Source organism: Antechinus flavipes, chromosome 3, assembly GCF_016432865.1.
Source record: "Antechinus flavipes isolate AdamAnt ecotype Samford, QLD, Australia chromosome 3, AdamAnt_v2, whole genome shotgun sequence".
Classification (NCBI taxonomy): domain Eukaryota; kingdom Metazoa; phylum Chordata; class Mammalia; order Dasyuromorphia; family Dasyuridae; genus Antechinus; species Antechinus flavipes.
Genome location: NC_067400.1, coordinates 26,523,452 through 26,547,792, shown reverse-complemented (window position 1 = coordinate 26,547,792; position 24,341 = coordinate 26,523,452). Strand labels below are relative to the sequence as shown.

The following is a 24,341-nucleotide window of genomic DNA, read 5'->3' as shown; positions in this document are numbered from 1 at the left end:
CCTATTTACTACTTGTGTGCCCTTGGCAAATTAAGCTTTTTGAGCCTAAATTTCAGCTTTAAATCCCATGCTTCATTAACTTATTCATGGAGCCTTTATTAGACACCTATTATGTGCTAAGCATTGTGCATACAAAGGCATACAACTCCTGTCCCCAAGCAACTTCATATTCTATTCATCCATTTATGTTTTTTATATGTTTCTTTATCTAGAATTTAGCGTCATGACTGCCACATAGTTGATTGAATATAGGGGGAATAAATATGGACAGATATAAGCAAACATCAAACATATGTAAAATAAATATAAATGATATTAGAGGCAGTAATAGTTAGGGAAATAAATCTCCAAAGAAAGGAGGTTTGAACCAATTGAAGCAGTTGGACCATATCTGAACCAATCTTGGAATGAATATGGAAGATTATTATGGACTTATTAAAGTATATAGACTCGAGCCAGATGACTCGGGTTTACATCCCACTTCCAAGCTTAAATCTGGGTGACAGAGCAATTACTTAGAGTTCTGAGCCTGTAACATGAGGGGTAACTGACTGAGTGGCCCTTGAGGGTCTCTTAGCTCTAGCATTATATCTGAGGTGGAGGTAAGGGAGTCATACATTCCAGTCATGGGACACAAACAGCCTAAAGGCAAGGAGATACATGATGGGATGTCATGCAGGTGGGGCCAGGATATAGGCTTGTTTGGCTGCAAGCAGGGCTGTGTAAAGGAGAGCAATGTACAGATATGACCTGATCTTTTGATACCATCTATCAGTCAATCAGTCAACACCATTTATTAATTACCTATTGTGTACTTACTATGTACTTACTAGCTTCATTCTGCTAAGTTTTAGGGCTGCAAAGATGTCAGGTGGCAGTCCCTGTTATCCTGAAGCTCCATCTAATGAGAAAAAGACATGCAGACAACTGCACAAAGATACACAGGGGATAAACTGAAGATAATTACCAGAGAGAAGGTACTAGAACACAGGAGGATTGGGCTGCAAAGGGGAAGGGGAGAAGATAGTAGTTTGGACTTGAAGGAAGCCAAGAAAGACAGGAGATGGAGTTGAGAAAGGAGGGAATTACAGTCGTGTTTGTTTGAACTCTTTTCTTTACAATGAAGGGGAAGGAAATGCTTAAAATGATGTTCTCAAGGAAATCCACCTTGGATCTTGGATGGAATTCTCCCGATGACACTTCAAGCCATGGTTTATTTGTCACAAAGCCAGTTCTCAGATCATTCCTGGAAGTCCCCGGGTACACACAAACAAGGGAAATCTCCACTCTCCCTCCTAAGGATTCCAGGGCACCCTGCATGTTATTGGAGACCCCATTGGCATTGCCAGCACATGCTTCCAATGAGAATAGAAAGTGATTGCATGGCCTATTTTAACAAGTGACACTGTGAGGAAGAAACGTCAGGGCCTGTGCAGAGCAGAAGGAAGCATCTCATCAACGTACATGCGACCACCTAATGACCAGAGCCCCGTTTCACCCTGCTGTCCAGACATGGTACCCCAATACTGTGATAATTGCTTAAGTCCATCCAGAAACAAGGTGACTGCTTTGACAGTCACCAGCACATACCCTTAATTATCCCCCTAGGGGTGTAATTATCTGCACCTGCCCCAGGCTGCTAGCAAGGTTTCCCAGTCCAGCCAGACCTAAATACAAAAAGATTGCTCTGATGCTGCCCTTGGGGGCTGGAGATGGGGATGGCAGCTAAACTCTCAGGGACTCTTTTTACTAGGATTTCTTTTTTTGGGGGGAAGCACCACAGTAGCCATCCTTCCTAAGAGAAGTCCAAAAGAAAAGGAATTAGGAGCCATCCCACTCTCTTCCCTAGGAGTAGCCAACAACAAACTTTGGAAACAGGGAGAAAGGCTTAGGAAACAGGAGGATGCCATGAGATTTGGTGAGAGTTAAGGGGATGCGATGCTATTGACAGAAGCAGCTCCAAGCAAGAGAATCTATCTCTGCTTCCCTTTGGTTAATTCTGTACTCTTAGAATCTCAGACTTGACTTGACATCTATGAGTATTTTATCATAAGCATTATTTTCACCTTAGAACTAAGCACTTTCAAAAAAACCAGGCACTTTACTGAGGGAATTAAATGCACTATTGAAATTCTGTAATCAGTACATGACACAACCAAGCCTGACTCTAATCATATGTTTTCCATAATAAGCCGTTTGAAGTGTTCTTAGGGTTACAATTTTATAATCTAGACATAAGAAGGAGATCTGCACCCTTGACAACATGGAGCAGGGGTACTCCAACTGGCTCCGGATTAAAGAGGAGCTCCACCTCCCCCCTTATCCCACAACCTGCCATGTCTGCATTACAAAGATGTTCTCCATTGGCTTATCAGGCAGCAGGCAGAACTGAATGGGGTTACCTTTGCAGCCTTTCCCGTCTTCTTTCAGTTTCTGGCCAGCTTGGCATTTGCAGTAATAGCTGCCAATTGTATTGCAGCACTGCTCTTGACAGCCACCATTGTCAATGGCACATTCGTTCACATCTGTAGAAGAGTAGGGAGAATTAGCTCCTGACAGGGAGAGATCCCGATAGAACCCAGCAGGTTGGGACCCAGACAGAACTTGGCAGGGAGGGACAAAGAGAGCCTCTTCTAAAATCCAAGAAACAGGGACTTTTCTCTATTAATAATCTCTCTCTCTCTCTTTTTTTTTTCTTTCGGATAGCATGACAACACTTGGAGGTCTCTAGCGGAGGAGCCCAGGGATCTGTCACTAGCCTTAAACTGATTGTTTCTGTCAGTGATTTGAAAAAAAAGTCTTAAATTTGAACATGCCATATTGGTGAAAATAGATAATAGGTTGGATGGCAGAATTAGATACTTAAGAGATTTTAGAAAGTTGGAATAGTGGATATTTCAAAGTCTATAAGCAAGTTTGTATATATTATCTTATTTGAGCCTTACGAACACACACAGACACACACACACACACACACACACACACACACACACACACACACCCCACAATCCTTATTTGGTAGGTAGTGGAGTTATTATTTTTCTCATCTTATAAAGGAGGAGACAGGCTCAGAAAAGGTGATTCACTTGCCTATAATTCCACAGCTGGTGAGTGTAAGACAGGAGATTGAAAATGATCTTATCTTGATTTCAATTCTGGTCTTTTATCTATTCCAGGGGTCCTCAAACTTTTTAAATAGGGAGCCAGTTCACTGTCTCTCAGATTGTTGGAGCTCCAGACTACAGTAAAAATAAAAACTTTGTTTTTTGGGCCTTTAAATAAAGAAACTTCATAGCCCTGTGAGGGAGATAATCACCCTCAGCTGCAGCATCTGGCCCACGGGCTGTAGTTTGAGGATCCCTTCTATTCCATCCCACTGCCTTTTCTAAATTAAGGGATGCAATTCAGTAAGGAGGAATATCTCCAATCCCACAAATTAACAAACTTTTATTAAACTTTTATTATGTTTCAAGGACTATGACCAGCAGTCAATATAAAGAATCAATTGCTCAAATGCGAGATGAGAGAGATTTAGTTTGACAATTGTTCATGTGAAAATGACTTGAGTTTATTGGGGAAATGGCATGTTCAGTGAATGAAGAATATGACATGGCAGTCAATAAAGCAAGAATTTTAACTTTATCATAGAACTAACATGTTCAGAAGAAGGGCTCTACCTTTTCCGTGTCATATATTCCTCCACTCCCTTTGGTAGTCTGATGAAATCTACATAAGAACTCCTTTTCAGATTTACAAAATAAAACCAAAGCATTAAATCAAGGGTTAGTGGAAATTAAAGATGTAATTGCTTTGTTCCTCCAAGTTCATTGACATCCTAAAGTCTATCCACACATCCTTTATGAAGAAGTCCTCATGCAAAGTAAAGGAGACTTTACTGCTATAATGTGCTCTGGTCAAATCACATCTGACATATTCTAGTTATTGAGAAAATCAAATTTTATATTATGTATATAGATTCACAGATCTTCAAATGCCATATAAGGTTTTCCAAAAGACTTAGTGAGATTTTAAGTTAGCAAAGCTTATACTCTGTAGAAATAATAATAACAATAATAATTTACTATTATCAGCTGTCATTATTTAGTTGTTTCACTTGTGTCCAACTCTTTGTGACCCCATTTGGGTTTTATTGGCCAAGCTAGTACAGTTTCCTTTTCCAACTCATTTTATAAATGAGGAAATTGAGACAAACATGAGACTTCAGGGTGACACAGCCAACAAGTTTCTGAGTATGGATTTCAACTAACAGCTTCCTGATTCCAGGAGCAGCACCCCATCCACTGTCACCTAGTTGTCTTTATTACTGTGATTATTATTGCTAATTTGAAGCCTTCCAGAAAAAGATGGTAAGGAAGACTGAGGGCTATGCCATATTAGAATTTATTGAAAGATCTAAAAATTTTCACTCAGTTGAATTTTGAATGATTAGCCTAGAGAAGAGAAGGTTCCAGGGTAAGTTGCTAGCTATCTTTAGGTATTTGGAAGTCTATAAACAGGAAAAGGTGTTAGATTTCTTCTCCTTGGTCTCAGAGGACTGAACTAGGAGTAGTACATTAAAATTACAGCCAAGTAAAATTTTATGAATACAAGGGGAAACAAACAAAAACTTGCTTTATAAATTTATAATTTATAATATATGATTGTACCATGCAAATACCTAGGGTGAGTGAATAGAGGTTGTTGTCTTGGGAAGGAAACTCAGAATTTCTTTTCCAAATTATCCGAGAAACAGGCTCATGCTAAGGTTTATAAATACATAATAGTTGACATTTTACAAAACTCTAAAGTTTGTGAAACACTTTACATATACCATCTCTTTTGATCCTCACACTAACCCTATGAATTAAGTACTAGAGACATAAAAAGTCTCTTTACACAATTCAAGAAAGTGTGCTTCAATGCCTGGACACTTACTCACAGCACACTCCTTTGAAGATACTTTCCTTAGATAACTTGAGGAGAGACTTCAAATTCCTTCTTTCAATGATTTGTATTTAATGACGCTTTCAACCAAAAAAAAAAAAATACTATAGCCAAAGGAGAGTAGAATCTGCAATAGTGATCTAATCGATAAAGGCAATCCTTATTTTGTATCCCATCCCTGAACTCTTACTGGTAAACAATCCAACTGTTAGCACAAGAGGAAAGGCAATGCAGTTGGAGTCATAGAGTGGAAAGGAATAGATGTGATTTTGCTAGGAAATTGGCTGGTGTTTTCCAAGCATATTTTAGCCATAAGGAGCTGTCTGCAGTATGGGTATTTTCATAATTCGGTCTTGAAATTATCCCATTGAGTTATGTAGCTGACATATAGCAAGTGCTTAGGAACGAGCCAGGATAGAAATGATGCTGCTGATAATAATAATGATGAATAGTTCTTCAGTAACTAACAAATATTTAGAACTGAAAGGAACTTTCCATATAATCTATATAGGGTATTCATCTCATTTATAGACTCAGAAACAGAGTCCCCGGGAACAAAATGGTTTACTACAGAATTACATAATTAATAATTTGCCAGATCCTCTGAATCCAGAGATCCAATGATCTTTCCAGTAACCCTTTCCCATTTCAAACTTTAGAACTTGCAATACATATACACACACATGCATGTATGCATATATACATAATACATATATAACATATAATATACATAAATATGCAAATATATGTTTATATGTGTATATTCATGTACATATGCATATATTTATTGTAGATGTTTGACCCTCAAAACGACCCTGTGAGGTAAGTATTGAAGATATTGTCATTGCCAATTTACAAACGAGGAAACTGAGACAGAAAAGTTAAATCACTTTCCAAGGGTCATATAGCTAGTAAGAAGCTCGGGTCAGTTTCCAAATCACTCCCTCCTGACTGCAAATTCTAGGATTTATCTATTTTCTAAGAGAATATATTTGAAAGCCTGATGAGGTAAATATTATTACTCTTCCATTTTACAGTGAGGAAACTAAACTTTGGAGATATTAAGCTAGTGGCCATGGTCACTCAAATAGTGTCTAAAAAAGGATTTGAATTCATCTCTCCTAATGTGAATCTAGGACTTGTTAAAATTTATTAAGTAGGCCTGCAGCTCTCTTCCTTTGCTAACAAATTATTATAGCACATAATGATCATTTATCTTTTTGGAAAGATATTTCAGAATAATGGGACCAAAAGGCAGTCAATTTTACCTTCGTTGTCTTTACTTCTCAACATGGTATTCTGTCACATCATTTTTTTTTTTTAGTACCAAGTTTGGGTTTAATTAACTTTTAATTAAAAAAAAAAAAGATACCAAGGCTATTTTTTTTCCTAGTTGGCAGATAAAGGTTTTAAGGTTCTTCAGTTTTGGAATAGCCAGTGAAGGTCAAAATTGATTACCTCCAATGCAGGCCATTTCCTATTAAAATGGATGGTAAAGTACCCAGTTTCACTCGATCAGTCCCCAAATACCTCATGCTTGAGATAGCAACAAGAGATCTGGAAGTTTCTTTTCCTCTGGGAGGCTCTTATGAGTTTACTGATTAAAACCAAAAGTCCTTGAGACAGTGTTCTAGTGGTTCCTGCAGGTTTGGAATTGCTCTCTAGACTATAGTCACAAAAGGATGGGAGGCAGTCTAAACAACACCAACAGCAGCAGACCCTCACAGATCTGCCACCTGTGAACATCAATCATTTTACCCAATGGCAGTTCATGAAGACAGCTAACAAGAAATGTCACAATTGGGAAACACAGGCATGGTGCATTTCATCCATATGGCTAATCTGGACACTTCACAGAATCATTTAAAATAAGAGCTGGAAGGGACCTCAGAAACCCTCCAGTCTAAATAGCACTTGGAAAAAAAAAATCCTCTACAATTTGTCTGACAAGTGGTCATTAAGTCTCTATTTGAAGACTTCTACTGAGCAGTCTATTCCCCTTTTCAATAACTCTAATTGTTTTTGTTGCTGTTGTTTTCCCATACGGTAAGCCTAAATGTACTTCTTTTCAACTTCTGCCCATCATTCTTAGCTCTGGAATCAAGTAGAATAAATAAATAACTCAGGTAAGTAGCTAGGCAATTAATTGGCACAGGGCAGAATTTAAGAATCAGAAAGACCAGAGCTCAGATACTGCCTCAGACTGATGGTGTGACCTGGGCAAGTCACTTAACTGTTGTCACCCTTGGTTTGCTCATATGTAAAATGGGGATAATAATAATGCTTAATTTCCAGGGTAATTGTGAGAATAAAATCTTTTAAAAGTTCTTTGTAAATCAAGGAGAGCTATGGAAATGTTCTTAGTATAAAATGACCTTAAAATATGAAACTTTTCAGTATATTTATATATAATTCATAGACATTGTTTTTCTTTCCCTTTCTTTTATCCCATATTTTTTTTCTCCACCATACCCTCCCATTGGAAAAAAAAAAGTAAAAAAAAAAAAAAAAAAGACCATGTGAAAATACATATGATCAAGCAAACCAAATTTCTGCATCAGACCTGTCTAAAATGTATTTTGTTCTGCATCACATATTCAAGAGATAGGTAATGGGGTTTATCATCATTCTTCTGCAACTGTGATTGGTCATTACATTGATAAGAGTTCTTAAATCCTACTTTATGTTTCCATTCATCAATATCATTCCTAAAACATAGTGCTTTGAAATGGGACACTACCTGAGATGAGATTCATCATGGAAAAATACAATAGAGTCATTGTGGTACAATGGATAACACTGGGCTTGGAGCCAGGAAAACCTAAGCTCAAATATAGTCTTAGAGTATCATTAGCCTAATGACCATGGATAAGTCACATTATTTCTCCAGGCTTCAGTTTTCTCATCTGTAAAACGAAGGGCTTTGATTCAAAAATGAGGAAGCAGTTCTCAGATATTATCCACATTATATCACACCTGCCATGCATTAAAATCCCTTCATAATTCTTTATATACAGGCTATTGTTTAGCTTTGCCTCCTTGAGTTATACTTATTTAGTTGACTCTTTCAACTGAAGGAGGACTTGGAATTTATTTCTTTTAAATTTCATCTTTTTAAGATTCAAGCCATTATTTTAACTTGCTTTCAGTTCTAGCAAATCTCTGGCACATCATAAATGCTTAAAACAATGCTTGTTGACTGATCTATAGCTTTATGTTAAGGAATTGGCACTCTGTGGTACTTATTATTATTATTATTTTAGTAAATGGTTTGCAGATAAGGATTGCTTCATTCCAATTTAAATGAGAATCAAAAGACATCACTGCTATATTATTGTAGCTCAAAAGAAAAGTGAGATCTGGAAATATCTCCCTCCCAAATGGTCATATGGATATTTGTATCCAATCTATGGTAGAGCCTCTCAAGCTCAAATTGATATTTTCAGCCATATCCATCAAACTGTACATCATCTCCAACATAATGTTGTCATTTTGGTCCTCTTGGAGTACCAAGGACAAACAACAACAATAACAAGGGATTGTTTCCTTCATTGTATTTGTATTGCTAAGGTTCCTATTGCTGAGCCAGGTATATAGCATATACTTAGTTGACGCTTGTCTATGAATCAATTGATTGATGTGAAATTATTTTTGTGAGAGGATTTGGGAAGGATTCTTTTAATTGAAAAAAGATCATTAAAAAAAAAGTTTTGATGGTTGAGAAGGAACTTTAACAACATAAGGTACCTGAAATGCCATTCAGATCTGAAATTGGAGTGAGATTTTCCCTTTTTCCTCTCTATATGGAGAAAACTAAGACTAAGAACAGTCTCTAGCAGTACCATTGATTGATAAGAGAATTTTGGGGTTAGGTTATAAACCAAAAATGCATGTCAAGCTATATTTATGAAATGATGCTGGGTAGAGGTCAAAGAATAATTTACAGTGTTCACATTTTAGAATTCACTTGAGAGTTACTTTTTTCTGGTATCTCTTAGAATAAAAGGACTGGGAAACATTTTAAGTATTCCCACTGCCTTTAGCTCTTGAGTAGGATTCATGGATAATTGGGGCAAAATAGGACATGCAAACAAACTGTTATTCTATTGGCCAATTAAAGAAGAGACCTAATACTAATTTTACTTAGTGTGTATTCTTCTTGGTTCAGAAATATCCCTTGAATATATCAGATTAAAAATTAAAACTTAGGGGCTTAAATGGCATAGTAGCTAGAGTACTAGTCCAGAAGTCAGGAGGACCTGAATTTAAATACAGCCTCAGACACTTTACACTTCCTAGCTGTGTAACCCTGGGCAACTCACTTAACCTTAATTGTCTCACAAAAGAAAAAGAAAAAATAAAATTAAAAAAAAACCCTATTATTTATATATTTTTCCTCCTTAAAAAGATATATATATATTTTTAAAAAGCATATTTTAACACAGTAGAATACCCAGGACCACTCCCTCTCCCCCAAAAGCAAAAAAACAAAGAAACATACAAACAAACAAAAAAAAAAAAACAGGAAACAACAAAATATAAGACCATCTCATGCCTGCTGCTGGTATGAGATAGTTGAAATGTCATTTAAATATGAAATTGGGTTGAGCTCTTTGCTTTTTCTCTATCGGCAGACAAAACTAAGACTGTGAATGGCCTCCAGCAGTTCTGTTGTCTGAAGGATAAGGGTGTTCAAGATTAGATTGTAAAGCAAAAAGTCAAGACTGACTATTCTTAGAAAATGAAAATAGATGACCCTAGTTTTCTAAAATTATAATTTTCTAGAAACTGAGAATCTCAATATTGGAAAATACCTTACAATCCATCTTGTCCAAATTGATAATGAGAATTTAACAGCAAAAAAAACCTTTAATTGAGGATGTCCTGGAATATTATATAATCATTTAAATCTGATTCATAATCATTCAATTTAATTTACTCAGCTATTCACATAAGGGGGAAAAAAAACCCTAAATGAATAATGATTGGCTATTGTTGATCATATGGACAACCTAAAGAGTCCATCTCTTTTCAAGATCTGGGACTGAGATGACAGGGAAGGCTTGACTACCTTTGAGAAATTGTGCAGTGTCTTAGGGACTCCAAGTTTTCTCTTAGAACAAAGGTCTACCTCTGAAAAGATCAATATTCTTCCATGATGTCACATGGTTGCAAATCATAGAACATTACTGTTTGTAAAGATGTGACGTTTAGGATAAACTAAATGCAAAAGAGAGCTCCTCATAAAAATTTTAAAGCTTCCACATGAACAAAACCAATACAAATAGAAAAAGAAGAAAAATCATAGAATGGAAACCAAAAGTTGCATGAAATATCACTGATGAAAATCTAATATTATAGCTCTATAGGAAAATGACAGAAATATGCAAGATAAAGAGTTATTTCCCAATAAATGGCAGGCTAGAGAATAGGAAGGGTTTTTTTTTTTAATTTTTTTATTTTTTTGTAACGGGAATAGATATTACTGGTCATATGAAATAATACACCAAAGCACTAAAATATGATAGGTACAAATTGAAACAACTCTGGGCTTTTAACTCATTCTTCACAAAATGGCAAAAATAACAAAAATAGAATCAGTATTGAAACAGTTCTGGGAATTCAGGTACGCTAATACAAGGTTGTTGGAGCTATAAATTGACTCAGCTTTGGAAAAGTCTAGAATTACATGGGGAAAAGTGAATAAATATTTATAATCTTAAGGTAACAATTTCCCCCATTTACCATATATCCTAAGGAGTGCAAAGACAAAAAGAAAAGTCAAATGGTTAGTGGAATATTTGTAATAAAACTCTCTGTCACAGACAATCAGGTAGCAAATGATTGGCTATGAACCTATAAACTGGGGAATGGCTAAACACATCTTAGGATATGAATGGACTGTTGCTGCAAACGATCCTTTATTTTCAAGAGGATCATGACATCAGGGAGGTGATATCATGACGTGCAAGGGGGTGATGTTATGACATGCAAGTGAATTGGATTTAAGTGATAGAGAGCTGGGCAAGGTCACCTGTCTCACGTTTTCCTTTGGAGCCATCTGTATTCAGTAGAAAGATATAGATCAGGGGCCCCGGATATAGTAGGAGATTGTGGTTTTTTAAGACAATATTTTTAAACAAGTCTCAGTTTGGCTGAGGCAATGCCCAATCAGTGATTAAGGCTAAGAAGAAATGAGACAAAAGATGGTCTCTTTCCTAGTCAAACACACACACAAACACACACACACACACACACATACACCTCTGTCTCTCTGTCTCTCTCGGTCACTGTCAGATCTATCTCTATATCTATATCTATCTATCTATCCGGTATATATCTGGGAAGGGAAGACCCTCAGGGTTTCTGGCTGAAACAGATTGGTATTTTCATTCATTTTGAGCCAATCAAGACCCAAGTATCTTGCCACTAGACCCAGATTGCTTTAGAGAAGAAAGAGAGACTGATGAATTTGCATATACTTCCCTCACTTTAATCTAATTCACTTACATGTCATGGCAACTTCTCTGGTGTCATGATCCTTTTCTAGAATGAAGGAAAAACAACAATCTCTGTGAGTAGGAGCAGAAACTGCTCTACTAGAGACCCAATTGGAAATGGACAATTGGGCAATATATCCTTTTCTCTTCACTCTCTTTTTCTTTCATTTTTTTTTCTTTGCCTTTCCTTCTCTTTCCTTTTTTCAGTCTGCAAAGGATATCATACTCTTACCTATGGGTGTTCCTCCCAAAGGATTATAAATTTTGACTACTGAAACCTGACAAAATATTTTGATATTTACAGGCTAGGATTATGCCTTCATCCAAATTACTCTGGCTCTCATTGATTGACCAACAATATTGAATGGAGTAGTGTTTTGAAGAAAGAAATGTTGAATATGAAAAAAAAAATCATAGGAATAGAGGAAGAATATATAAGCTGACACAGAGAGAAAGAAGCAAAATCAGAAAAAAAGATGCAATGATTCCAATAATATAAATGGAAAGAACATTAAAATAAAGATGGATCATGAGGGATACTCATGAACCTGGAAAACAAATAATGAAATCTTTTCTCCTCTTAGAAGAGAGTTTATAGATCATAACAGTGACAAATTGTTCTGTAAATTAACAGAAGTGATTGCTGTAGTCATGTTTTTTTTTTGGGGGGGGGAGATTATGTTTTTCTTTTTGTCTTTCAATAAGATTCTTTCTTTCTTTCTTATCAAAATATATCCAGAAATGATTGTAATGCAAAAACAAGAAACATAAAACAACTCATTAAAAAATAAATAATGAAGGGTGTCAACCTGATATAGTCAATAAAAATTAATGAAAAAAGTATATAACATTTGGTTTTTTAATTGATAACAATAAAGAAAAGCTAGGAAAGAAACTGTATTGCTGATTGTCATACAAAAGAAAATACAATTCAATTATCATGATTTGAAATTATATTTTGATATTTAGCATATGATTGATTTCCATCTATTTTCTTATAGTCAATGTCATTCAAGATCAGATATAAATTTGCTCCTTCAAAAACAAAAAGAATGACAAAGAGTTTATGACATACAGTATGTTTTCCAGGTTAGAGCTGGCAAAAGTTCAATGACTTCATCTAGGCTATCAATCCATCTGCCCTGGTATACTTCAGGCAATTGGAAACTAATATAAAGCTTGCGAGAGAGCTGAGTTATGATTCTATTTGTATGATAAGATGTAAATTTAAAAAAATATATAAGTTCACAACAGACACTCTTAAAAGTCTACTAAATTTGTTATACAATATTCACATCCATTCTCCATCTGAATCTCTAAATACGTGGACAACAGGGATTTGGACCAAAAATAAATGGCAAGAATCCAATTTGGGCATGTATATCTCCCATGGAAAGTCATTTATTCAATGGTAAAATGACCTCAATGACAGCTTGGAGTATAAGAAAGGGAATGGCAAAAATATTCTCAAAGAAGATAGCCATATTAATTGAGACTGTGATAAAGCAGGGAAGATTCAAGATCAAGAAAGTTCTTTCATAACTCTTTAACAAATCAAGAGGTATGTAATGTGACATACAAAGGACTGGAATAGATTCCCCGGAAGACTAAAACAATGAAATTGCCCCTGTTCTCAACAAATTTATCACTCTATTTTTTTTTTTTTGTTATTCAAAGACAGAAATATTTTGTCCATTTTAATCAGCAGAGTTCATGTGTGTTTTAACTGAAATAGTTACGAAGATTAGAGAGCTGGACATAGAGACAGAAAAGGCGAATTTGAATCTTGCCCCAAGTACTTAGCTAGACAAGTCACTTCATCTTTCTCAATCTCAACTTTCTCCTATAGAAAATTAAGATGATAATAGCACTTTCTATACTGTTCTTCTCAGGATCAAATAAATTAGATAATATATGCAAAGTGCTTGGCAAACATAAAGTCCCAAATAAACTTTTGTTATTAACAATCAGGTAGCATACATTCACAAGCTATATAGCATGATCTAGACAGCATTCTAAATGATAAAAATATATACAAATATATTTTTTTAAAATGTCAAAAAAAAAAAAAACCCACCTCATGTTCTAATGAGGGAAATGGCCTGCAAATAATAAGATATGTATAGATAGAAAGTAAATTAAGAGTCTTTTGAAAGAAGGAGCCATTAGTAGCTAGGGGAACTCACAAAGGCATCCTCCAGAAGATTTAGCCAAGTTCTGAAAAAAGCCAGAGAGGAGAAAGGAAGGAATAAAGTATATTAGGCACTGGGGAAAGCTCAGATAAAGGCACAAAGTTTGGAAATGAAATGGCTTGTTTGAGAAACTGCAGAAGTCAATTTGGCTGGATTGAAGATTATATGTGGGGGAATAAGGTACAAGAAGACTGGAATGTAAAAAAAATATCCATATCATTACAATCACCATGATCATCATCACCATCACTATCATCATTCCATTTCCAAAAATACCATGGGTTTTCATATGAAAATTATTTTGAATATTTAATTTTTTTCCAAATACATACAAAGATAGTTTTCAACATTCACCTTGGCAAAACCTTGCATTTCAAAATTTTCTCCCTTCCTTTCTCCCTCCCTCTCCTAGACAGAAAGCAATCTGATATCGGTTGAATGTGTACAATTTTCCTAAACATATTTCCATATTCATCATGCTGCACAAGGAAAATCAGATCAGAAAAAAAAAGACAAGCAAGCAAACAAACAAACAAACAACAACAAGGTGAAAATACAATATTTTGATTTATATTCAGGCTCCAGAGTTCTCTCTGCTTGCAGATGGCTCTTTCCATCACAAATCTGTTGGAATTGCCTTGAATTACCTCATTGTTGAAAAGAACTAAGTCCATAACAGTTTATCAACATATAACCTTGTTGCTGTGTACAGTGTTCTCTTGATTCTGCTCACTTCACTTAGTATCAGTTCATGTAAGTCATTCTAGGCTTGAAAGTTATTTGGATAAAACCAATATAATATTTCTGAGATGTTTTGAAGCAAATTTGAGATTTTGAAAGACAATTTAAACCAATAAATTGAAACCTGGAAATTCCCAACCAGCTAAAAGAACTTTTACTACACACAGTTCTCTTCGACATCACAGGGGTTAGGGGTGTGGAGACCCTATGATCTAGAAAATCCACCTAAATTTTTTTTGCCCTCCTTCACACAAGAAAAGTCTGATTTTTTGCTTTTTCTGTTATTTTTTTTGCATTTTCTTTGTAAATAAGTTTACAGAACTTATTGTAAAATCTGGGTTGATATTATATAATACTATGCATATATTTTTATATTGTTGAGTTTCTAATTTTTTTCTAAGTCATCTACTGGCCTTTCAGTGAACATCTGTGGCTTCTGAAAAACTATCCCAAAATTCCCATTTAATTTCTTATGCTGACCCATGTGTATCCAAAGCACAATGGGAAAATTGCAATGTGGAAAGAATAAGTGTAGAGTCCAAGACGTGCACTGGGTGCCCGTGACCTGAGCGGCCCCATCCAACCTCTGCACCTGAGGGAGCTATTCACTTGACTACTCTATGGCCATTAGCAAATGAGATATAGCATATCCCAAAAATCTTAGTGCTATTTTAAGCTGCAATATGCTTAAGACTGGACTACAGTTATTGGAATATTCTTTATATTCCCTACACTCTAGTGCATACTTTCTGCACCAGAGTACTGCTGGATCACAAGAAAAAGTAAAATGAGGACAAACCTTAGGAGTCATATCCATAATGCAAACAACAAGCTTTCTAAAGAGCTGTCCTAATTTTCTTATCCCAATTAGCTTTACAACATGCCACTGCTCTTTTAGTCCCCTCTTTATGATAATTATCTGCACAATTTAAAAAGAACACATCATTTGTCAGCATCCCTGAGAAGAAAAATTATGCTTGGCAAATATAGGATGGGGAGGGGGGCTGATAACAAGATAAAAATGTAGGGGAGCCTTGCTGCTTTTTGATCAGTATTTTGCACATAGTAAGAGATTAATAAATGCTTTATTCAATCTTCCTTCATTAGAACACTCATCATATAATAATCAGGAAGCTGTCTAGAAGAAGGGATTTCCAAGTCTCTTTGGATATCTGTGCTACAGGTTTAAAGGCTAAGCTGTAACCCTTCAAATGTAGATAATATCTGCCCCAGTCTGTTCCAGGGAGTTTGGGGACTTGGGGGCTTCCATTGGAGAGTCAGACTGACTAATGATTCCAAAGTAATAGACCTTTATGACAGGCACATTTTTACTCACTCAAGGGAAGGCATCAAAAGAAACTTGAGAGAGTGAAGATGTGGAGGAGGGAAACACAATGGAAGGGGAACCCAGGGTAAAGGACAAGTACAGATTGCAATCAGTACAGAGACAAAAAACCAACAACTGTGCCCCATTCGAGGGGTGGGGGGGGGCGGTAGGAAGTGGGGCTGGCCTTTGGTGTCTTTTTGATTAAATTGAAAGAAGATACATTTTGGTGTCTAGGAGTTAGAGGAATCACAGTTTTGATTAGTATATAGACATCCAGAATCCAACTTCCTTTGAATCTTTTCTGGCCATTTACATTTTGTGACCATGATGTAGATCATCATGATTTTGCTTCTATCATTATAAACTTGGTTAAATGTTTCCCCTCACTGGGGTTCATCCTCCTCATCTTCATTTTTCTCCTTGGACTCTGATTTCTGAGGTCACTTCCACTCTAGGCTTACATTCCTAAAATATTAATGACAGAAGAAGAGGGGAGGCTGTAATTTGGTGAGATAGTGACAATTGAGCCTGAATCTTGGATTATTCCAGATATTATTCCAGGTATTCCCTGTCATCTTCAGGATTAAAAACAAAATGTTTTTGTTTGGCATTTAAAGCCTTTTATAACCCAGCTTCCTCCTACTTTTCTAGTCTTCTACCTTAATCCCCAACACATTCTCTTTACAAACAAGATGTTCCAATCCTTGGCTTCAGGTATTTTTATTTCCAGTATTCCCCCATGCCTGAAATCCCTTTCATCCTGCACTCTCATTATCGATCTCCCTGGTTTCCTTTAAGTTCCAGCTAAAATCCTTCTGCAGGGACCTTTCTCCAATACCTCCTAATTCTCTTACCTTCCTCAGTGGATTATTTCCATTTATCTTGTATATAGTTTACATTGGATATGTTTGTTTGCATATTGTCTTCTCTGATTGTAATTGTTTATGGATAAGGACGATCTTTTGTAGGGCAGCTACATGATAACGTGGATGGAATATGTGATCTAAAATCAGAAGCTCTGAGAACAAATGCAACCTCAGACGTGTACTATCTGTGTAACTATAGGCAAACCATTTAATCCTTGTCTCAATTTTTTCATCTGTAAAATGAGCTGGAGAAGGAAATGGCAAACCACTCCAGTTATCATTGACAAGAAAACCCCAAATGGAATCCCAGAGAATCAGACATAATGAGTTAACAACAACATATGCTTAATGATTGATTCTTTATTGACAGATTGCTTACTTGTCTTTAACCAATTCAGTGTGAGGATTTCTGGATGATATTTCTCAACCAGCTAGATTAAAAAAAAAAAAATGAGTGAGGACTAAGGGATTCACAGGAATAAAGGGAATTCCATGACTCTGGATCAGCTTGACACCTTTAGCCAAGAAAAAAGTTTCTTTGATTGAGTTACAGAAATAGTAAATCAATCAACTCATATGGTATCTTAAATGAGATAGTTCACACCCCAAGGCATCTATCTTTGTAATTGGGTCAAGTAGGGGAAAAGTGTGATTAACTAACCAAACAAACTAATCATGCCTCTGAGAGTTTAAAGAGCAGACAGATTTCATCAGTTCCTCAGTCCAGAGTGATCTAGCCCAGTAATATAAGATTATTTAGGAAGGTGAGGATCCATATTCAGTTCAATTTTTAGATGAGTCTTTCTCTCTCTCCCTTTTTCTCTCTCCTTCTCCTCCGTTCCCAACTTAAATAAAACTATACTTTCCCCACCTCCCATCTCCATTGTAGGAGAGTATATTGACTTTGTGCCTAAACACTAGCAGGCTGCCACATATATACGATAGTGTCTTATAAATATTGTTGAATTGAGTTGAATTGAGAATCAGTTGGATACTGAATAGAATCTTAAATTTAGAAACAGGAAATCTCACCTATGATACTTCCTAACTGTCTGATCTTGAGTAAATCACTTAACCCCATGGAGCCTGTTTCTCATCATCATGCTAAGCAAGGTATCTTGTGATTCTTTAGAATCCTGCCTTAACACTAAATCTAGCATCCTTAGAATGCCAAATACAGATACAGTTTCAAGATACAAAAGTAAACATTCAGTTCTGAGTAAATAAATGTGAGTCATAACAATGTTTTTGTTGTTGTTGTTGTTGTTTTTTGTTTTGTTTTCAGTTGTGTCTGACTCTTCACGATCCTATTTGGGCTTTTCTTGGCAAAGTACAGAAGTGACTTGTCATTTTCTTCTCCAGCTCATTTTTATAGATGAAGAAATTGAGGCAAATAGAGTTGAGTGATTTGATCAGGGTCACATAGCTAGTAAGTGTCTAAGGCAAGATGAGAAACTAAAGCTCCCCGGCTTGCAGTCTTGGCACTTTATCCACCATATCCCTTTAGTTACCCTTCTTTAATAAAATGAGAATAATAATTACTTTACAAGGTTGCTGTGAATCTAAAATGAGATTGAAACTTTAAAGGGCCACATAAGGATCAATGACTGCCATTATTTTGAATTATTTTTTTCAGATCGATATTTTTAAAGTAATGATCATAGAAAAATATTTTTCTTTCTTCAAAAAAAATAACTTATTAAAGACAGGACTGTGACAAAAAAGAAATCCTATATAAAGTCACTAATTAGTTGAGTAGGGAAGATATAAAGGAAATTTAGCTATTAAGAGCTCATTTGCTCAGATTTAGTCATACTATTAATGTAAATGAATATTCATACAGAGGGATTTTGTAAAGATGTATATATTTTTACAAATTTTTTTTCTCCCTGAGGCAATTGGGGTTAAGTGACTTGCCCAGGGTCACACTGGTAGGGAGTGTTAAGTGTCTGAGATCAAATTTGAACTCAGGTCCTCCTGAATTCAGAGCTGGTGCTCTATCTACTATGCCACCTAGCTGCCCCAAGATGTATATATATTTTTAAAGTTCATAACATTTTTTAGGTGAATGAATTAAATAAAAACTACAATTAATCATTTTCCCCTGGGATACACAGTGTCTGGCACACATTAGGCATTTAATCAATGTGTATTGATTGATTGATTGAATGATGCTTTTTGGACAGATGCAATCTTACATTTCTAAAATACCTCTAGGACCTCTTGTTCACTGACCACCCCTGTGGGGATCATTCAGCTATGAATTGTAATGAATTTACATGGAGGGATATCAGAAAGCACTAGCTTAGGAAATAAATCAGTGATGTAGAATGAGATTTGCAAAATCATTCACATTTTCATAAAGTTTCAAACATAACTGTATTAAAGTACAATTATTTTGCAGATGTTTTTAAAATCTGGTATTTCTTCAAATCAAAGCATTTAAATTAAGCATTCACATTTATTCTTTTCTCATATATCATTCTATCCTAGCTCTCTTTTTTACTTTTATTTATTCAGATTTTGAGCAAAGTAACTTATTCTGTTTATACCTCCTTTAATTTCAGTTTTATATTCTTTTTAAATAAGTACAGTTCTGATTAAATAATGACAAAAATAATCTTATTGCATTCTACAGTGGAATTGTACAGAATTGTAGATTACACATCATGTCTGATTTATCAACATTCCCCCATAAGTCAATAGCCATAATGAACAAATGAGATATTATACATAGGAGTGTTGTTTAAATAGTAACGCATTATACAGATGTGACGCATTACTACCACTACTTGAAATCGATACCACTTTTGCAACTAACAAGAAATTGATAAATGAGTAAAAGTTACGTGAGAGGTTGGCCCAGATTTTCCTCAAATAAACTGCAGCAAAAATGACTCATCATTGTGCCTCTAGCCTCTGGCAGCTATGAAACCTGCACTGTCTGAAATTATCACCTCATTAATTAAAACACCTCTTCCCACTCTCTCTCTAAAGGGCATATCATTTTTTAAATAGCTTTAGAAGTTATTATTCAGATGATTCCATCTCTGTCTATTCAACCAATCCTGCCTCTGTACCCCTGGCTTTTAAAATTATGTTGGCTGATTTGTGGATGATTCCATTAAAAGAGGGGGAAAAAAACAACCTCTCATATTAAATAACCCATTTAGGATTGCAAACCACATTTCTCATTACAGTTGGAGGAAGGAGGGTAAGGCAAATATTCTTGGCTCTATTTTGCAGATAAGGACACTGATTCAGAAAGAGGTTAAGGGACATTTTCTGGGTCACACAGCTAGTAAAGTCTTCAAGTAAGGATTCATACTCAGTAATTTTGACTTTTGAACATTCCTCTTTATATTTTCCATGCAGGACAACATAGCTTGTTATAATGAAAACAATCTGGTGTTCCAGGAGTAGACAAAATTGAGATACAATTTGAATTATTATCTGGGTCAATTTTTGAGTTCCAGTTTCTTCTGGGTGAAAATAACAACAAAAGTAACTGAAAATCAAACAGGGAGAATAACATCTTTCCTACTTAGATCACAGGATCAAATAAAAAAAAATGTATGTAAAAGTTTTCCCTAAATGGTAAAACCTTCAGCAACTTTCTAATATAATCACAGAGACCATTTGAAGACACTTGGAAATTCATAGAACATATCTTTAATGTTGATAGATTTTAGAGAGGCAATGTGGGATTCTAGACAGAGAACCTCGGTGTCCTGAAGCCAGGAAGACTTTTTTTTTTTTTTTTAACCTCCCTGCACTTCTATGGGACTTGAAGAGAAAGAAGAGAAAGTCCTAATTAGAATTGGTAGCAGGACTTCTTCCCTGGGAGCTCCCCATAGTCATAAAATTACAGTTTATACATATACACACACACACACACACACACATACAATTGCAGATTTAAAATATCAACAGGTTATCTATAGAATAGTTTGGGGTTCTATAAAATGCACTGGACTGGGGGTCAGAGGAGCTAATTTTAACTTGAATCTTCTTCTTATATAATTTTGGGTACCTGGTCCTTTGCTTCCTCTTCTATAGAAAAACAAAAGAATAATACGGGATGAATGTTGGAATCAAGTTGGAGACATGATTCGATAAAATATTTAGGAAGCAGGAAAATAACTACCCTTCCCCTTCAAGTAAAGACTAGATGATCTCTTTCCTGGTGGGCTTTACAGTAGTTTTTATTCTTTATGTATTGGGACCGCAAGGCCACTGAGATACCAGCGAGGCTGATATCTTATGATTCGCTGAAATCCTCCTAAACTCCTATTTTGACTTATTCTCTTACAATTGTCATTTACCATTTCAACAATCCATCAATTCTTTTATTTCTCCCAAAAGATACCTCAGCACTTACACCCAGTTAACATGGTACCTACATCCTACAATTTAGAATCCAAAGTGATTTTTAGATGTTTTCTAGTCTAATACTTTTCTTTTTACAGATGGGAAATTAGAGTGCCACACAGAAATTGATAAAAAAAGACCTTTAGACAATAGCAAAGTCAGCCTGTCTATTAGCAGCAAAACGGAAGGAATCAGTGAGCCAAGCAAGGTGAAACCCCATTCAGACCCTGTTTTCCTATACCCAGCATAATCACTTAAATTGAAATAGAAAGAAAAAAAAAAAAGAGAAAGAGAAAAAAAAAAGAAATCATAGCATATTAAGATTTTCCAAATGCCAATGGGGAAACAATAGACTCTCTTTGCTCTGTTCCTTTCAGATACCAGGGATGTTTTAAAAATGAATTTTGCAGTTGAACTGAAGGAATGTCAGATCCCTGAAACAACAGCCAACAGAACTTTAATTAGGTATGATGAGAGTTGATTATAGAGTTCGGATCTAACAATGATTGCAGAAGGGAAGGGGGGTTGGGGGGGAAAGGTGATGCATCAGTCCCCACACATCAAGCGTGGTGGGGTAATTAGAGAAATGTAATCACAGCCAGCGAGTGTGATGTGTTTGTCTGTATGCCATTGTGAGCCAGCACCTCCACTCAACTAAGCATGAGGCAAAGAAAAGTGGTTTTTATTTTGCATTCTGCATCTCTGAACTATTTAATTTGTGAAGTTTTCCCCACATTTGTTTATTTCTTTTTTTTTTTCTTTTTTTTTCTTCCAAAGGCCTTTTTTTTTTTTTTTCTTTCTCAGCAAAGAATTGTATGCTACCGACCTATTAGGGAGCTCTCTCTGATGCATTTCTTCCTCATTAGGTTATAGAAGATCCAGAGGAATACAGAGAAAGAATAGAACCTCCTTTGCCTGAAATGTTGGATTTTAAATGTAGGGCTCTGATGTGTTTTTTTAACTAGGTAGTATATTATAAAACTCTCCTGAAAAACTGTGAATAACATGTAAACACAAACCTGGTAGAAAGAAGTTGAAGGGATACTAGAATGAAATCTCAAAACAACAACTCATCTGGTCAATTGAGTCCTAGTGGGCAGCTCAGGCCTGTCTGATGCTGAGTTTGTGGGCACAAAACTGGCTGGCTAGTTTTGCTGAAGTAGCAAGTGAATAGAAGACATCAGCCAAATGGGGCAGACCTCAAAAGGGCCCCCACAAAGTGATCCTGGCAGGCTTGGCTTTTTTTTTTCTGCTTTTCCCAGCAAGTCCTCCAATGCCTGGATTAATCCAATAGCCCTAGTCATTCCTTTCCCCAAACTCCCAATGCAAATTGTTTTTTTTTTCTCATGATGGTTCTGTAAATAGCAATTTGGGGAGAAATTGGGAATAGATATGAATATATATATATGTATATATATATATATATATATATAGACTAGGGAATCATTTTTGAAAAGCACTTATCCAGGGGTTATTGTGAGGATCAAATTAGATAATATATGTTAAAACACTTTGCAAATCTTAAAGTTCTATATAATGCAACTCATTATAATTGTTACCACCACCACCACCACCACAACCATCATCATCATCTGAGGAAGTCAGACCAAACAGTTATCTATCACATGACAATTTATTTTTCTTTTTGCTATGAAACCTCCCTTTAAGAATAAGAAATCAGAATAATCTGAATCTCAAATATAGCTTGTAAAAAACATATAAGTAAAATTATTTATAGGCCATTACGTCTCTGTGTGATTCCTGGAATATAACTCACTGGTAGGTTGTCCAATGAAATTCTTAGATTGCTACCTGTTACTAAGGAAAAACACTGAGAGCAGGAGATTCAAGCTGGGGAAATATTCATCTCTTTTCTAACCATCTCCACTGAAATGTTTAGAATTATATCTCAAGGTATACACTGTGGAGAATTTCCTCTTCGATTCAAATTGTATTTTTCTTGTAGACAGGCCAAGATATTGTGAGACAAGGCAGAGAACTTGGTTTCTGGTTCCTCCTGTTACACATGTTGATACTAGTGACAGAATTCTTTCATGATTGTCAATTCTGGACTTATATGGGGGCATAAGAGTTCTTATTTGTACATGGATTTAAAGGATGAAAAGTCTTTTACATATGATAATTCCTATTTTTTGATCTTTGCTAATCCCTTGAGACAGTCATTCTAAGTTTTATTTTCCTGCTTTATAAATAAGGAGAGAGAATGATTACAATGAAATAACTTGCCCATGGTCACTTAGTGGCAAGAGAGAAAGCCAGGTTTTCTTAACTCCAAGCTTAGTATTACTTCTCTGACCCTGCTTCTTCCCCCCTTCCCTCCTATATAAACACAATACTCACCTTCACCTTACATAAAAATATACTGCTTTATTTATTTCCCCCAGAAATCATAGTTACAAACTAGACTGACAATTGAATTGGAAAAAAAAAATACAAATTTCATTTGGCATTGGAGCCCCTTTATATTCTGAATCCCACACTGATCCCAACTGGCCCATTTGCTATTTGTTCCAAGTTCCTTCTCTCTCCTCCAAAGTTTTGGACAGGAAGTCTCCCATGCTTTCAATACTCTCCCTCTTTACTACATTTCCTATAATCTGTCCATCTGACCAAGATTTCCATCAAGTACATCCTCCTCCCCAAGCCCTTTGCCCCAGGTTGGTATTTGTTACTATACATCTATACTTTGTGGTTCATTTGACTATGCTTCTTATTTACTAATAAGATTTACTAGTTTTATTTACTATTTTATTTATTTACTAGTTATTTACTAGTTTTTTATTTACTAGTTATATTACTAGTATTTATTTATTTACTAGTTACATCCATGCCTTTTCCCATAAGTAGTATGGGAAGTCTTGAAGACAAGGAATCTTTGTGTTTTTGTCTTTGGATCAATTGAAGAAAATTGAATTCAACTCTGCAATTAAATCAATTCAATTCAACTAGCATTTATCAAGCAGTTACCATATGTAACATACAGTGTCCTAATCTCCAAGGATGCAGAAAGAAAAAGTAAACAGCAATTCAAGTCAAAGAGCATCTAGTAAATGATTTTGTTATTATTTTATTGTTTCACTCATGTCTGACTCTTTGTGATCCATTCGGGACTTTCTTAACAGAGATACCAGAGTGGTCTGTCATTTTCATATACATATATATATATATATATATATATATGTATATGTTTTTATATATATGTATATACATACATACATATATATATACACATTTTCATATATATATAAAACACTTTTTTTTTTGGCTGAAGCAATTGGGGTCAAGAGAATTGCCCAGGGTTACACAGCTTGGAAATGTTTAAGTGTCTGAGATTGGATTTGAATTCAGGTCCTCCCGACTTCAGGCAGGTGCTCTATCC

At 35.6% G+C, this 24,341-nt stretch overlaps 1 protein-coding gene across 1 annotated transcript in view; it reads right to left on the bottom strand.

Moving 5' to 3' along the window:
- The window catches only part of LOC127556983 (EGF-like and EMI domain-containing protein 1), a 585,752-nt gene that overhangs the window by 171,218 nt on the left and 390,193 nt on the right, over positions 1–24,341 (bottom strand). Inside the window, exon 5 of the mRNA XM_051990486.1 lies at positions 2,403–2,525. Within this exon, the coding sequence (XP_051846446.1) occupies positions 2,403–2,525 (123 nt within the window). The remainder of the gene's footprint in view (positions 1–2,402; positions 2,526–24,341) is intronic.